The 12682-nt window shown below is 58.2% G+C and overlaps 1 protein-coding gene across 1 annotated transcript in view; it reads left to right on the forward strand.

The window, feature by feature from the left end:
- The first annotated feature begins 332 nt into the window (after positions 1–332).
- Positions 333–12682, forward strand: part of Muc2 (mucin 2, oligomeric mucus/gel-forming) — a 33633-nt gene continuing 21283 nt past the window's right edge. The window contains 27 exon segments of the mRNA XM_008854452.2: positions 333–408; positions 1267–1528; positions 2588–2706; positions 3097–3183; positions 3279–3388; positions 3518–3728; positions 3877–4002; positions 4229–4346; positions 4427–4565; positions 4781–4891; positions 4981–5050; positions 5283–5420; positions 5502–5666; positions 6215–6309; positions 6582–6708; positions 7043–7298; positions 7525–7577; positions 7676–7776; positions 8116–8270; positions 8588–8726; positions 9144–9251; positions 9329–9508; positions 9599–9838; positions 10474–10630; positions 11448–11595; positions 12142–12185; positions 12561–12671. Of these exon segments, the coding sequence (XP_008852674.1) occupies positions 333–408; positions 1267–1528; positions 2588–2706; positions 3097–3183; positions 3279–3388; positions 3518–3728; positions 3877–4002; positions 4229–4346; positions 4427–4565; positions 4781–4891; positions 4981–5050; positions 5283–5420; positions 5502–5666; positions 6215–6309; positions 6582–6708; positions 7043–7298; positions 7525–7577; positions 7676–7776; positions 8116–8270; positions 8588–8726; positions 9144–9251; positions 9329–9508; positions 9599–9838; positions 10474–10630; positions 11448–11595; positions 12142–12185; positions 12561–12671 (3646 nt within the window).

The following is a 12682-nucleotide window of genomic DNA, read 5'->3' on the forward strand; positions in this document are numbered from 1 at the left end:
GTTCTCCCATCCTGGGTTTGGCCTGGTTGGTAGTTGAGAGGAATGAAGTTCACCCGGGGTGTGCGTTGGCACTGGGCTAATTGGGGCTGTGACATCCTGAGGAAGACCGAGTTTACCCAAGGAGTCATATAAAGATAAATTCAGATATCCTGAATCAATATTTCCTCACTGGGATCCACGGAGCCCCCACAGCTGTTTTCCTGATAACCTGGCAAACGCCCCACCCACCCTTTGCCCCTCCCCTGTCCTCCCCGCCCTTGGATGCCCGCTAGGCATATAAGTCTTAGACCCCTGCTCCAGGGTGCTCTCGCGTGCCACCCTCCTGAGCCACCATGGGGCTGCCACTAGATCGCCTGGTGGCTGTCTGCCTGGCCCTGGCCTTGGCCAGGGGCTCAGAGCTTCAGGAAGGTAAGGGGCTGGGAGAGGTGGGCAAGGGAGTAGGCAGGGCCCTCTGAGGTCAGGAAGGCTGGGCATTCAGAGCAGTGAGTCAGCAGTGCCTGGAGAGGAGGGGGGTCCCCTCTGCCCAGCCTGTTGTGTAGTCCCAAGGGGACCAGGATGTCCTGAGCTACTCCAACTGGTCTGAGGTCTTAGGTCTCCCACCATCCCTTTGAGGTTGAGACCTGAGCCAGAGTAAGTCTAAGGGGCCCTTATCAGCTTGAACCCCCGAGGGACCACTGTCCCTGGGTGTGGGGGAAGCATGGGGTGTCTAGGAGGAACCAAACTGGGGACAGTTCCAGGTATCAGGGGCCCTCAGAGGGTAAAGGCCAAAACGGCACCCCCAGAGAGTAGGCTGAGTGTCTGCAGGGGAAACCTTTGTCCCATCAGGACAAGGCTATGGACAGGGTGTGTTCCAGTGGGGGTCCGAGCAGACTGAGGGGCCTGGCCCAGCCTCTTGCTGGGCGAGAGGTAGATGGAGGGGGGCTGAGTGGAGCATTAATTGAGGGAGGGGTGCAGTGACCAGTGGGGATGCTGGCCAAGTGGACAGAGTGACCAGGGTGCCTAAAGGCCCCTCTGCCTCCACTGCCGGTTTCACTCCCCATTGGCTGGAAGTTTAGACTTGTTTTGGGGAGCTGAGAGCCTCTGCATAAGGTGAGCAAAATCTAGCAGAGGCCCTTCCTGCAAGAGGGATCTTCTTGGCCAGGAACCTTGTGCTGGGGTCTCAGATGGGCACTCCTGGAGGGGCCTCTGGGTTAGCTTGGGGAGTGGGCTCAAGGCAGCCATCCCCAAGCCTGTGTGACTCACCCCGTGTCCCTGTCGCTACCCCAGAACCCAGAACCCGAAACCATGTCTGCAGCACTTGGGGCGACTTCCACTACAAAACCTTTGATGGCGATGTCTTCCGCTTCCCCGGCCTCTGCGATTACAACTTTGCTTCCGACTGTCGGGACTCTTACAAGGAATTTGCCGTGCACCTGAGGCGGGGCCCGGGCCAGGCGGGGGGCCACCCCCGGGTGGAGTCTGTTCTGATCACCATTAAGGACGACACCATCTACCTCACCCAGAAGCTGGCAGTGGTGAATGGGGCCATGTGAGTGGGCTCTGCAGTGTCCCTTCCTGGTTCCCAGCAGTCAGGGAGATGCGACCAGCTCCTCAGAGCAAGCATGTCTCCTGAACAGCTTTCCTGAGCCAGGTGGCCCCCATGGGACCCCATTCTGCCCTGGCATAAGGCTAATAGGAGACCCTTTAGGTTTGATTTGGTCATGGATTCATCCAACAAACACTGATGAGTCCCTTTCCATAGACAAGGGGTCTTAGGTGCCCTGTGAGCCCCTTGCAGCCCTCCATGGGGTGGGGGCTGGTGGTTGCCAGAGCAAGTCCCCAGGCTAGAGTTGCAGAAGCCCAGAAGGGAGAGGCTGCCTGCCTGAGCCCCATTGTTGCCTGCATTGTCTCTGTAACAATACGGTCCTCTTAAGTACATTCCTGTCCAGCGGGTTCCCCACCTCTCCACCATTTGCTCTTTTCCCGATTGGGGGTGGTTGCCTGTGTCCTGCTTGGGGCTCTCCCAGGGTTCTCTTACCTTGCTTGGTCTGCCTAGGCCATACTCTTATGTGTGGGCTGAGTGTGGCAGAGGTCTCTAGGGGGTGAGGCTCAGAGGCAGTTCCAGGCAGGCAGAAGCATGGGATAGGGTCCCTGACAGCATCAGACAGCCCTAGGGGTTGAAGCTCCTCCCCAGGTAGACTGTGGGGTAAAATCCTGAGCAGAAGGCTGCAGAGGGCTGGGGGGCTCAGTCCCCCACATGCCCCAAACCCACTGTTCTTAGGGCTTCTGGGAGGGGCCTTGCCCTGGACTCAGAGCGGCATAGGAAGGGAGATAGGCAGAGGGCCTAGCTCTTCCTCAAGGAAGCCCACCCAGCCCAGGACAGGGACTCTCTGGCCACTGCCCAGGCCTCTGCCAGGCTCTCTAGCTTCCTCCTGGAGTTTGGAGGATGAGAGCCGGGACTAGACAAGTAAGGTGCTGGGCTGGGGCTGGCTTCATTCTCACAATGCCCAGGACCACAGTGCTCTCTGTACAGCAGGGCCCCCAGGAGGACAAATCAGGTGGGTTCTGGGGTGGAGAGTTGGTGAGTGACCCCTGGCGGCCCCCACAGGGTCAGCACCCCGCACTACAGTTCTGGACTGCTCATTGAGAAGAACGATGCCTACACCAAAATCTACTCCCGTGCTGGCCTCTCCCTCATGTGGAACCGGGAAGATGCGCTCATGGTGGGTATCAGTGTCCTGGATCCTGGGGTGGTGGGGCTCCTTCATCTCTGGTGGTTCCACAGGAGGGCAGGGAGGACTGGGCTCCCACACTTCACAAAGGGGGTGGTCAGGACCCCCAGATCCTTGTGTGGTGGGGAGCACTGCTGGAGACAATGATTGGGAACAGAGCCTCTGCTAACCTGGCTTGGGAGGGGACCTTGTGGACTGTAGGGGCAGTGGGCAGTCTCTGTCCCTCAGAGACATTGGTGCCCCACCCTGAAGGACCCTTTCTGGTGGCTGACCCCTTTCTGCTTCCCCACCTGCCCTATTTGAGGAGCCTACTTGGCCTAGGGGCTCTGGAAGCCACCCTGGCCCCTGTGGCCTGCTCATCTGCTTGCCCATCCCAAACAGCTAGAGCTGGACAGCCGTTTCCAAAACCACACCTGTGGCCTCTGTGGGGACTTCAATGGCATGCAGACCTATTATGAGTTCCTCTCTGAAGGTGAGCCCTGTATTGGGCTTGTTGGGAGGTAGGCAGGGGTATGGTTTCAGGTTCCTGGCTCCCACTGACCATTGCTGACCGGCTGTGGTCCACAGGCATACACTACAGTGCCATTGAGTTTGGGAACTTGCAGAAGATCAACAAGCCTAAAGTCACGTGTGAGGACCCCGAAGAGGTGCCAGAGCCGGAGTCCTGCTCTGAGCACGTGAGTCACTGTCGGGGACCCCCAGGCGCGCAGGGAACCTGCATTTGCTGACCTTTGTTGGGGATCCCTGCGCCCAAAGGGGAGGGAAGAGGGCCGTGAGAAGTCACACACATTCACGTCCTTCTCCAGCGAGCCGAGTGCGAGAGGCTGCTGACCTCTGCTGCCTTCGAGGACTGCCAGGCCCGAGTGCCTGTGGAGTTGTACGTGCGTGCCTGCATGCAGGATCGCTGCCGGTGCCCCCAGGACAGCGCCTGCGAGTGCAGTACACTTGCTGAGTTCTCTCGCCAGTGCTCCCACGCTGGTGGCCGACCCGACAACTGGAGGACTGCCTCACTCTGCCGTAAGTGGCTGGATTCCCACAGGGTGCTCGGAGTCCACTTGCATGGTGTTTGGTGCCAGCGTCCCTGGGCCTGGGGAGTGGCTGTGCCAAGTATCCAGGCACTGCATCTGTGGGTGGCCTCGATGGATGGAACTGCTTTTGCTTCTAGACAAGAGCTGCCCTGGGAACATGGTGTACCTGGAGAGCAGCTCGCCCTGCGTGGACACCTGCTCACATTTGGAGGTCAGCAGCTTGTGTGAGGAACATTACATGGATGGCTGTTTTTGCCCAGAAGGTGCGTGCTCTGGGAGGCCTCTGATGCAGGGACCGAGTGGGGACCAGGCAGGGAGGGGTCTGGAGGGGATCCTCCCAGGAGTCCTAAGGGTTAGGAGATGAGCTCCCCATTGAGCAAACAGGGGTCTGGATGATTGTGGGTAGAGGCTGACTTGCAGCCCCTCCCTGGAGACTGGCACTTCCTGAGGCTCTCTGACATAAGGTCACATCCCTCCCTGGCTATCTAGGCACTGTGTATGATGACATCACCAGCAGTGGTTGCATCCCTGTAAACCAGTGCCACTGCAAACTGCACGGACACCTATATATACCAGGCCAGGAGATCACCAATGACTGCGAGCATTGGTGAGTTTCAGGGCAGAGCTTGGGGACCAGGCAGGCTGGGGTACCACTGAGTCTTGACCTTGTGCTCTGCTTCTGGGCAGCGTTTGTAATGCTGGTCGCTGGGTGTGTGAAGACTTGCCTTGCCCTGAGACCTGTGCCCTGGAAGGTGGCTCCCACATCACCACCTTTGATGGGAAAAAGTTTACCTTCCACGGGGACTGTTACTATGTCTTGACCAAGGTATGCAGACCAGGTTCCGGCAGGTGAATGGAGTTGGGAGCACCCCCTCCGTCTTCTCGGGGGAAGGAGACCAATCATGGAGATGAGGGCTTTTCCCAATCTGGGCTTTCCCTGGGGAGATTGGTGTTGCTTCTCTTGGAACAGGACGAGGAATGGGGGTCTGGGGTGCAGGTGTCTGTAAGCTCCTCTGTTACCATGTTTCCCTTACCACACAGGGTGACCACAATGACTCCTACGCCGTCCTGGGTGAGCTGGCCCCTTGCGGCTCCACAGACAAGCAGACCTGCCTGAAGACGGTGCTGCTGCTGACCGATAATAAGAAGAACGTGGGTACCCCAGGCCTCCCCTCCCCTTCCCAGCATCCCTGGGCCCTGCAGGCCTTCTCAGCTCTGTGTACCCTTGGCTCTTCTTTCAGGTGGTGGCCTTCAAATCGGACGGCAGCGTGCTGCTCAATGAGCTGCAGGTGACCCTGCCCCACGTGGCAGGTGAGTGGAGCTCAGGGAGGGAGGGGCCCTGGGCTGCCGTCACTCAATAGCGTCCCAAGATTTAGACAAGCCCAGGAGGCTGGGCTGAGGAGGAGTCTTGTGTCCTCAGGCACACTCTTCGTCCTTGGGTCTCTGGTGGTGGTAGGGGATGATGGGCATGTCACCCCACAGCTGGAGGTGTGCTGGGTGAGGTGGGACCCAGGCTGCCCCTCACTGTGCTACTGTTTTACAGCGAGCTTCTCCATCTTCCAACCCTCCTCCTATCACATTGTCATCAACACCGTGTTCGGGCTGCGGCTGCAGGTCCAGTTGGTCCCGGTCATGCAGCTCTTTGTGACTCTGGACCAGGCTGCCCAGGGGCAGGTGCAGGGTGAGTTGCCCCACCTATCTTACCCCTGCAAAGGCCCCTGCTACTCCCCAGACCCTTCCTAACCCTGTCCTGGCCCCGCAGGCCTCTGTGGGAACTTCAATGGCCTGGAGAGCGATGACTTCATGACATCTGGCGGGCTGGTGGAGGCCACGGGTGCAGGCTTTGCCAACACCTGGAAGGCCCAGTCGAGCTGTCACGACAAGCTAGACTGGCTGGATGACCCTTGTTCCCTCAACATCGAGAGTGGTGAGGCTCAGGGGAAGCTGGGTACTTACTATCCACTAGCCTGCCAGGTCACAGCCTTGGCCAGCATGGTCTCAGAGCAGACGGGGCAAGATGTGTGGGCTAGGGGTGGGTGGAGGTCACTTAACCCCCAGTGCTGGGGGCCAGTCCATCTACCTGCTGCTTCTCACTGTACAACTGGTTTATGGTGGCCATGGTGGCAGCTCTCCAAGGAGCCCAGCTGGGCTGGCTAATTGTGGGGTGGTGGCCCACATCCAGGGCTTGGCCTAATGCTGTGACAACATGCCCTCTTACCCATATCTCCACAATGTTTGAAGATTCCTGGCCCCTTGGGGCTAAAAAAGGGAGGAAGTGGGTGCTGTGTAAGGTGGTCTCACCTTGTTTATAGCTGCCTGGAGATCTGACCAGAAGGAGGGAGGGGTCTGAGCTTGGGCTACACAGGAGGCCATGTCCTCTCCCTCCTGGGTGAACTGACACCTAGACTCAGGGTCTCAGGGTCCTGAGAGTGGCCTGGCCCCTGCTGAGGTTCTGACTCACCCCCTGCCCCCCAGCCAACTACGCTGAGCACTGGTGCTCCCTACTGAAGAGGTCAGAGACCCCCTTTGCCAGGTGCCACCTGACCGTGGATCCCACCGAGTACTACAAGGTAAGTCCACCCTCGACCAGCCCCACATACTCAGTGCTGTGTGCAGAGTCCCCGAGAGTCAGCAAACTGTGCTGGGGCACCTGCCTGAGCCCGAGCGTGGCTTGTGTGTGTGTGTGTGTGTGTGTGTGTGTGTGTGTGTATGCGTGTGTGTGTGTGTGATATGTGTCTGTGTCTGTGTCTGTGCCTGTGAGTTGTAGCACATGTGCACACAGGGGTTCTGGGGCTATGCCCTGGCCTCCCCTCAGTATCTGCTACCTTGGCTTGCCCTTCAGAGGTGTAAATACGACACATGTAACTGCCAGAACAATGAGGACTGCATGTGTGCCGCTCTGTCTTCCTACGCCCGAGCCTGTGCGGCCAAGGGCGTCATGCTGTGGGGCTGGAGGAAGAGTGTCTGCAGTGAGTGCCTTCCCAGCTGGCTGCCAACTGGGATGGGGGCTCCAGGCTGTGTACTCCAAGGGCTGGGGACCCTGCGCCCAGGTGGTCCAGGGTGTAGGAGACAACCCGAGCCTTTCTGCTCTCTGCTTGCAGTGGGGGGCAGAATGCTGCAGGGACCGGACTGTGGGAAGGATGCAGCTGTGGGGAGGGGTTCCCAGGGTGGCTGTCCTCCTGGGCCTTTGGCCAGTCAGGCATATACCATCCTGGTGGAGGGAGGGACTCAGGGACAGACTAGAGGGACAGGTGCCGGAATCAGGTCCTTTCTCCCCTCACTCTTGTGTGGTCCCCTCTGCAGACAAAGATGTACAGGACTGCCCCAGTTCTCAGATCTTCCTGTACAACCTGACCACTTGCCAGCAGACCTGCCGCTCCCTCTCAGAGGGCGACACCCACTGCCTCAAGGGATTTGCACCCGTGGAGGGCTGTGGCTGTCCTGACCACACCTTCATGGACGAGAAGGGCCGCTGTGTGCCTCTGGCCAAGTGTTCTTGCTATCACCATGGCCTCTACCTGGAGGCGGGAGAGGTGATCCTGAGACAGGAGGAGCGCTGGTGGGTGTCCTGCACTCAGCAAGGGGCCCATGGAGGGGAGGGGGCTGCTTCTGGATCTCTGCCCCAAGTGGAGACATGCGGGGGGCGGGGGGCTCTACTCATGCGGACTGAGGCCTCCAGAGGGTGCAGAGGTGCCAGGGGTGGGGCCCTGAGAGTTTCCCGGCCGGCACCTATCCTGTGTGAGGACTGTGCCTGGGCCTTGTTCATCCCTTCCCGTCTCTTATAGCATTTGTCGCAATGGGAGGCTGCAATGTAATCGGGTTATGATGATCGGTCAGGGTAAGTAGACATTGCCTGTGTACTGCCACTCACTTGCCCTGGTCTCCTGGTTCCCTGAATTCACCTTGAGCTAAGACAAACCCCACTCTGTCCCACAGAATGTGCAGCCCCGAAGATCCTTGTGGACTGTAACAACCTGACCGCTCTGGCCATCACAAAACCCCGTCCCATCAGCTGTCAGACACTGGTGGCTGGCTATGTGAGTGCCTGTGAGGGCTGCCCTGGGGTGTGAGGTCAGGGGGCATTCTGGCTGCCTGAGTCTGTTGTGGAGGGAACAGGCAGGTCCCCACGCTGCCTACCCATGGGGCTGAAGGCCCAGTCCTACAGACACCCCATCTATTGAGGCCTGTCTAGGCACCTTAACAAGCAACCCCTACCTGGTCTTCCTGCCCAGTGGTGGGCTTGAAGGGAGCAGTCTTAGAAGGGAGGAAGAGAGGTCTGGGCCCAGGACACTGTCAGAGATTCTCACGTGGACATCTACTCTTGATGCCTGGGGAGGGCTTGGGCCTCATCTGAAGCCAGCTTTCTGTTACCCCAGTACCATACAGACTGTATCAGTGGCTGTGTGTGTCCTGATGGGCTGCTGGATGATGGCCGTGGTGGCTGTGTGGAGGAGGAGGAATGTCCTTGTATCCACAACAAAGATCTGTACCTCTCTGGGGAAAGAATCAAGTTGGACTGTAACAACACCTGGTGAGCGGGCCCAACCTGGTGAATGGGAAGGGCTGGGCTGGGGGGTGGGCACTTCCCCTACGGGATCTGCCTGGTCTTTCAGGGCCATGAAAAGGCCCCACTCTGTTAACAGGGCAAGTCTTGTGTTTACCCCTTGCCCAAGAGGCAGGGCTGTGTGGTGTGTGTGGTGGGAGGGTTTTCTTCAGTCACTGTGGGTACTTGCAGGGGCTGCCTGGGAACTGTCCGCATGGCACCCAGGGCCTTGCCAAGGCTGCTTTCTGAGAAGGGTTGGGAGTCTTGGCCTCAGGCCCCCTCAGGTTCCCCTCCATTCTCTTCAGTACCTGCCAGAAAGGACGCTGGGAGTGCACTCAGTACGCATGCTACAGCACCTGTTCCATCTACGGGAATGGCCACTACATCACCTTTGATGGGAAACACTACGATTTTGATGGACACTGCTCCTATGTGGCTGTCCAGGTGAGGCTGTGGACTGCTCCCTGAGATACAGAGAGCCCCCGAGGTGGAAAGGGCTGACCTTTCCTCACCCTGGACCCCAACACTCCCAAGGAAATTTGGGCTACATCTGTGAGCAGGGTGGGTGTGGTAAAACCCCTCGCTGCTCCTCAGCTCTGCTTTTTCACAGTGAGGGATTGAGAGAGCAGCTCTGTGTGCGTGTGCGTGTGTGTGGACAGCCTCAGGAAGTTTCCAAATCCCTGTCCCCCTGTGGCATTGTTACCCTCAGCCAATAGAAGAAGAGCTGGCTGGGTTGGGTTTGATTCAGGGCCTGGCATCCCAGATGGGAAAGGGCAGAATAGGCTCTGTCCAGAGAGCTGGCTGTAGCCTTGCCAGCGGGCACCTGTGTGCCCTGACTGACATTGTCCTGTGGGTCCCCAGGACTACTGTGGCCAGAACTCCACCGGCTCCTTCAGCATCATCACTGAGAACGTTCCCTGTGGCACCACTGGTGTCACCTGCTCCAAGGCCATCAAGATCTTCATAGGGGTGAGTGCTGCTGGTCCCTGAGACACAGACACCCTCAGGGGCCCTGGACGTGGTCAGTGACTGTCTTCTCTCGACAGAGGACAGAGCTGAAGTTAGTGGACAAACATCGTGTGGTGAAACAGCTGGAGAAAGGCCACCATGTGTCCTACATCACTCGTGAAGTGGGCCAGTACCTGGTGGTTGAGGCCAGCTCCGGCATCATCGTTATCTGGGACAAGAAGACCACTATCTTCATCAAACTGGCCCCCTCCTACAAGGTGGGCCACTGAGTTGCCAGCATTACCGTAGGCAGCCTCGAGCACAGGCCCTACCCGTACCGGAACTGGAGACCCTTTTCTTTCCTCCAGGGTACTGTGTGTGGCCTGTGTGGGAACTTTGACTACCAGACCAAAAATGACTTCACCACGAGGGACCACATGGTGGTGACCAGCGAGCTAGACTTTGGGAACAGCTGGAAGGAAGCTTCCACCTGTCCGGATGTGACCAAAACCCTGGACCCCTGCAGCCTAAACCCACACCGCCGCTCGTGGGCCGAGAAGCAGTGTAGCATTATAAAGAGCCGTGTATTCAGCGTGTGCCACAGCAAGGTGGGTGGGGCTGTGGGCACGGTGGGCCACAGCAAGGTGGGGCAGGGTAAGGCAGGCGAGGGTAGGGGTGGAATTTCACTAGAGGTGCACTGTGGCTGTGGGCAGGGCCGTGGGAGAGGCCACTGAAAGAGCCATGTGATTTGCTGTGACTGGGAGAGGGGTGTGGCCTGTTAGTCCCCCTAGGGCTGCTCTTGGGGTTCCTGGCCTCTCCATGTCAGCTATGGAGGTATGTTGCTGTGTCATCAGGGGGTACATGTCCTTCAACTTCAGCTCTGTCCACTTCATTCTTTGGTCAGGTGACCAGATGACCACCTCGATGCCTGGGTGGCTCCCTGACTCCCCTGCCCAGGTTACATGCTCACCAGAGAGGGAGAGAAAGGACATACTCTGCTAGTACCTGGAAGATAGCAGGGGAGACCAGTTTTAGGGTGACTATGTTACAGTGGAGGCCCCTCGGGGGGCTGGGTGACAGATCTGCCAACTAGGGTGGGCTGAGTGTGTCTGCCCTCCCTCTATCAGCCACCCTTGGGCCCCCTGGGTTAGCCTGAGTGTCCTGGGCTCCAGGGCCTGCAGGCAGAAGTCCCGTCTCTTCGTGGGTGGTGTCGGCCCAGGACGCACTGAGGTCTTCTTTGCAGGTGGACCCCACGGTCTTCTATGAGGCCTGTGTGTTTGACTCCTGCTCCTGTGACTCCGGGGGCGACTGTGACTGCTTCTGCTCTGCGGTGGCCTCCTATGCCCAGGAGTGTACCAAGGCGGAGGCCTGCGTGTTCTGGAGGACGCCAGACCTGTGCCGTGAGTGCCTGTGGTCCTGGGCCTGGGGCTTCAGGGAGGGCTGGAGTGTGCCACGTCATGGGCAGACAATGCTTCCTTCCCCATCCAAACGAGGACTGTATGTCACCCGCCCCACACTTGTTCCCAGGCTTTCTTGAGGCATGGTGGGACTTAACTTGGTAGGAGATGGCTGGACCTGCTTCTGCCCACATCCCCTGGCCCCAGGCTCACTTGATCATCCACCCATGTCCTCCAAAGCCTGACTATGTCCCCACCCTCTCTCCCCCAGCCATATTCTGTGATTACTACAACCCCCCGGATGAGTGTGAATGGCACTATGAGCCCTGTGGGAACCGCAGCTTTGAGACCTGCAGAACCATCAATGGCATCCATTCCAACATCTCCGTGTCCTACCTGGAGGGTGAGCAGGCAGGCTCCTCCAGGGAGGTGGCCACCAAGAGGCAGGCCCCCGTCAGGCCGAGGGCTGCAGTCAGCCGGAGACAGTGGGGATGCTGGAGAGGGCCCTGAGGGCTTGAGAGGCGAGGCTTAGGAGGACAAGGCCGAGCTCACTGGAGTTTGTTCACTGGACTGAGGTCACGGAACCTGAGCTAAGGATCTGCTTCCTGGAGAGGTGGCAGAGGAGCAGCTAACTCAGAGGTGGGGACCGCTGGGGCACATGGCGTAGAACATCCCAGTGGCAGGGGAGACAGAGACCCTTGGTCTCGATAGAAGAACATCTCCGGCAAAGGGCCTGATGGGGTGGGGCTGACGAGGCAAGTATGGTGGACTGTGGGGGGTCCTCCATGGTGGTCCAAGCCTCACTTCCTGCATCTACTAGGCTGTTACCCTCGATGCCCTGAGGAGAGGTCCATCTATGATGAAGACCGGAAGAAATGTGTCACTAGGGAAGAATGTGGCTGTTATATTGAAGACGATCACTACCTGCCTGAAACACCCATTCCCACTGAGGAGATCTGCAAGTCTTGGTACTACGGAGCCCACATTGTACAGGGTCTGGGAGAGGTTGGCACATACACAGCACAGACGCACATGAGTATATGCAGACACACATGTAGACATAGATATACATGTCTATGTACAAGCCACACATACACACACAACATGCACACATACCTGAATGTACATGTGGACACATGGCCACTCCAGGCCGGTGAATATGCACATGTAAGTACATATGCACAGCCACAAGCATGCATGCATGTCCCATACAATCACACATGCGTACACACACAGATGCATGGACAGAGGCACACACAGGTGCACAGTCATATATGTGCATACACATGGTCATGGGATCCAGGGTACAGAGGGGCTAGTCCCTGTTCTTGGGGGTGTGAGGGCCCTCTTGCCCAGATTTTTTAGTGTACTGCACCCCACGTCACTCCTTTGAGCTGGTGTTTGGGATGGTGCCCTGGGGCTTTGGGCCAGGGCTCAGGGAGATGGGTACATGGGTCTGTGAGCAGGGAGGGTGTCTGTGGGAAGGGGCTGCAGCCTGTGCTCTTGCTTTGCAGCAAATGTACCAACACCTCAGAAATCACCTGCCAGTTTGACGAAGGTAAGCAGACTGGAGGCTGAGGTCCTAACCTAGGAGGCCTGGGGGCTGTGCTGTTCTTGTACAGTGGGGCCTGGCCGTGGGTGGGCCCTGCTTTCTTCTTGGGCTCTGCTTCTTTTGTGCAAGGTCCTTCCCAGCTCCACCTCACTGAGCCATGCAGCAGGCCTGGGGGTCCACATGCACACCTTTGTTCCCTCCCTCGCGTGGGAGTGGCACTCTATGGGGAATTTCCATTGTTCTGTCTTCGAAGGCAGAGGCTCTGGGGCTGTGGGCCCATTGGAATGGTTCCCAGACTTCTGTCACATGAGACCAGCTGGGGAGGCCCTGAAAGTCTGTTTTCTGTTGGGTTCATGGCCCCATCCATCTCCCCTTGTGCAGGGAAGGTTCTTAATCAGACCCAGGATGGTATCATCTGCTACTGGGATATCTGTGGCCCCAACGGGACCGTGGAGAAACACTTTAACATCTGTGTCTCGACCACGTCACCATTCACCTCTACC

Source organism: Nannospalax galili, unplaced genomic scaffold (genome assembly GCF_000622305.1).
Source record: "Nannospalax galili isolate Female #2095 unplaced genomic scaffold, S.galili_v1.0 scaffold507, whole genome shotgun sequence".
Classification (NCBI taxonomy): Eukaryota; Metazoa; Chordata; class Mammalia; order Rodentia; family Spalacidae; genus Nannospalax; species Nannospalax galili.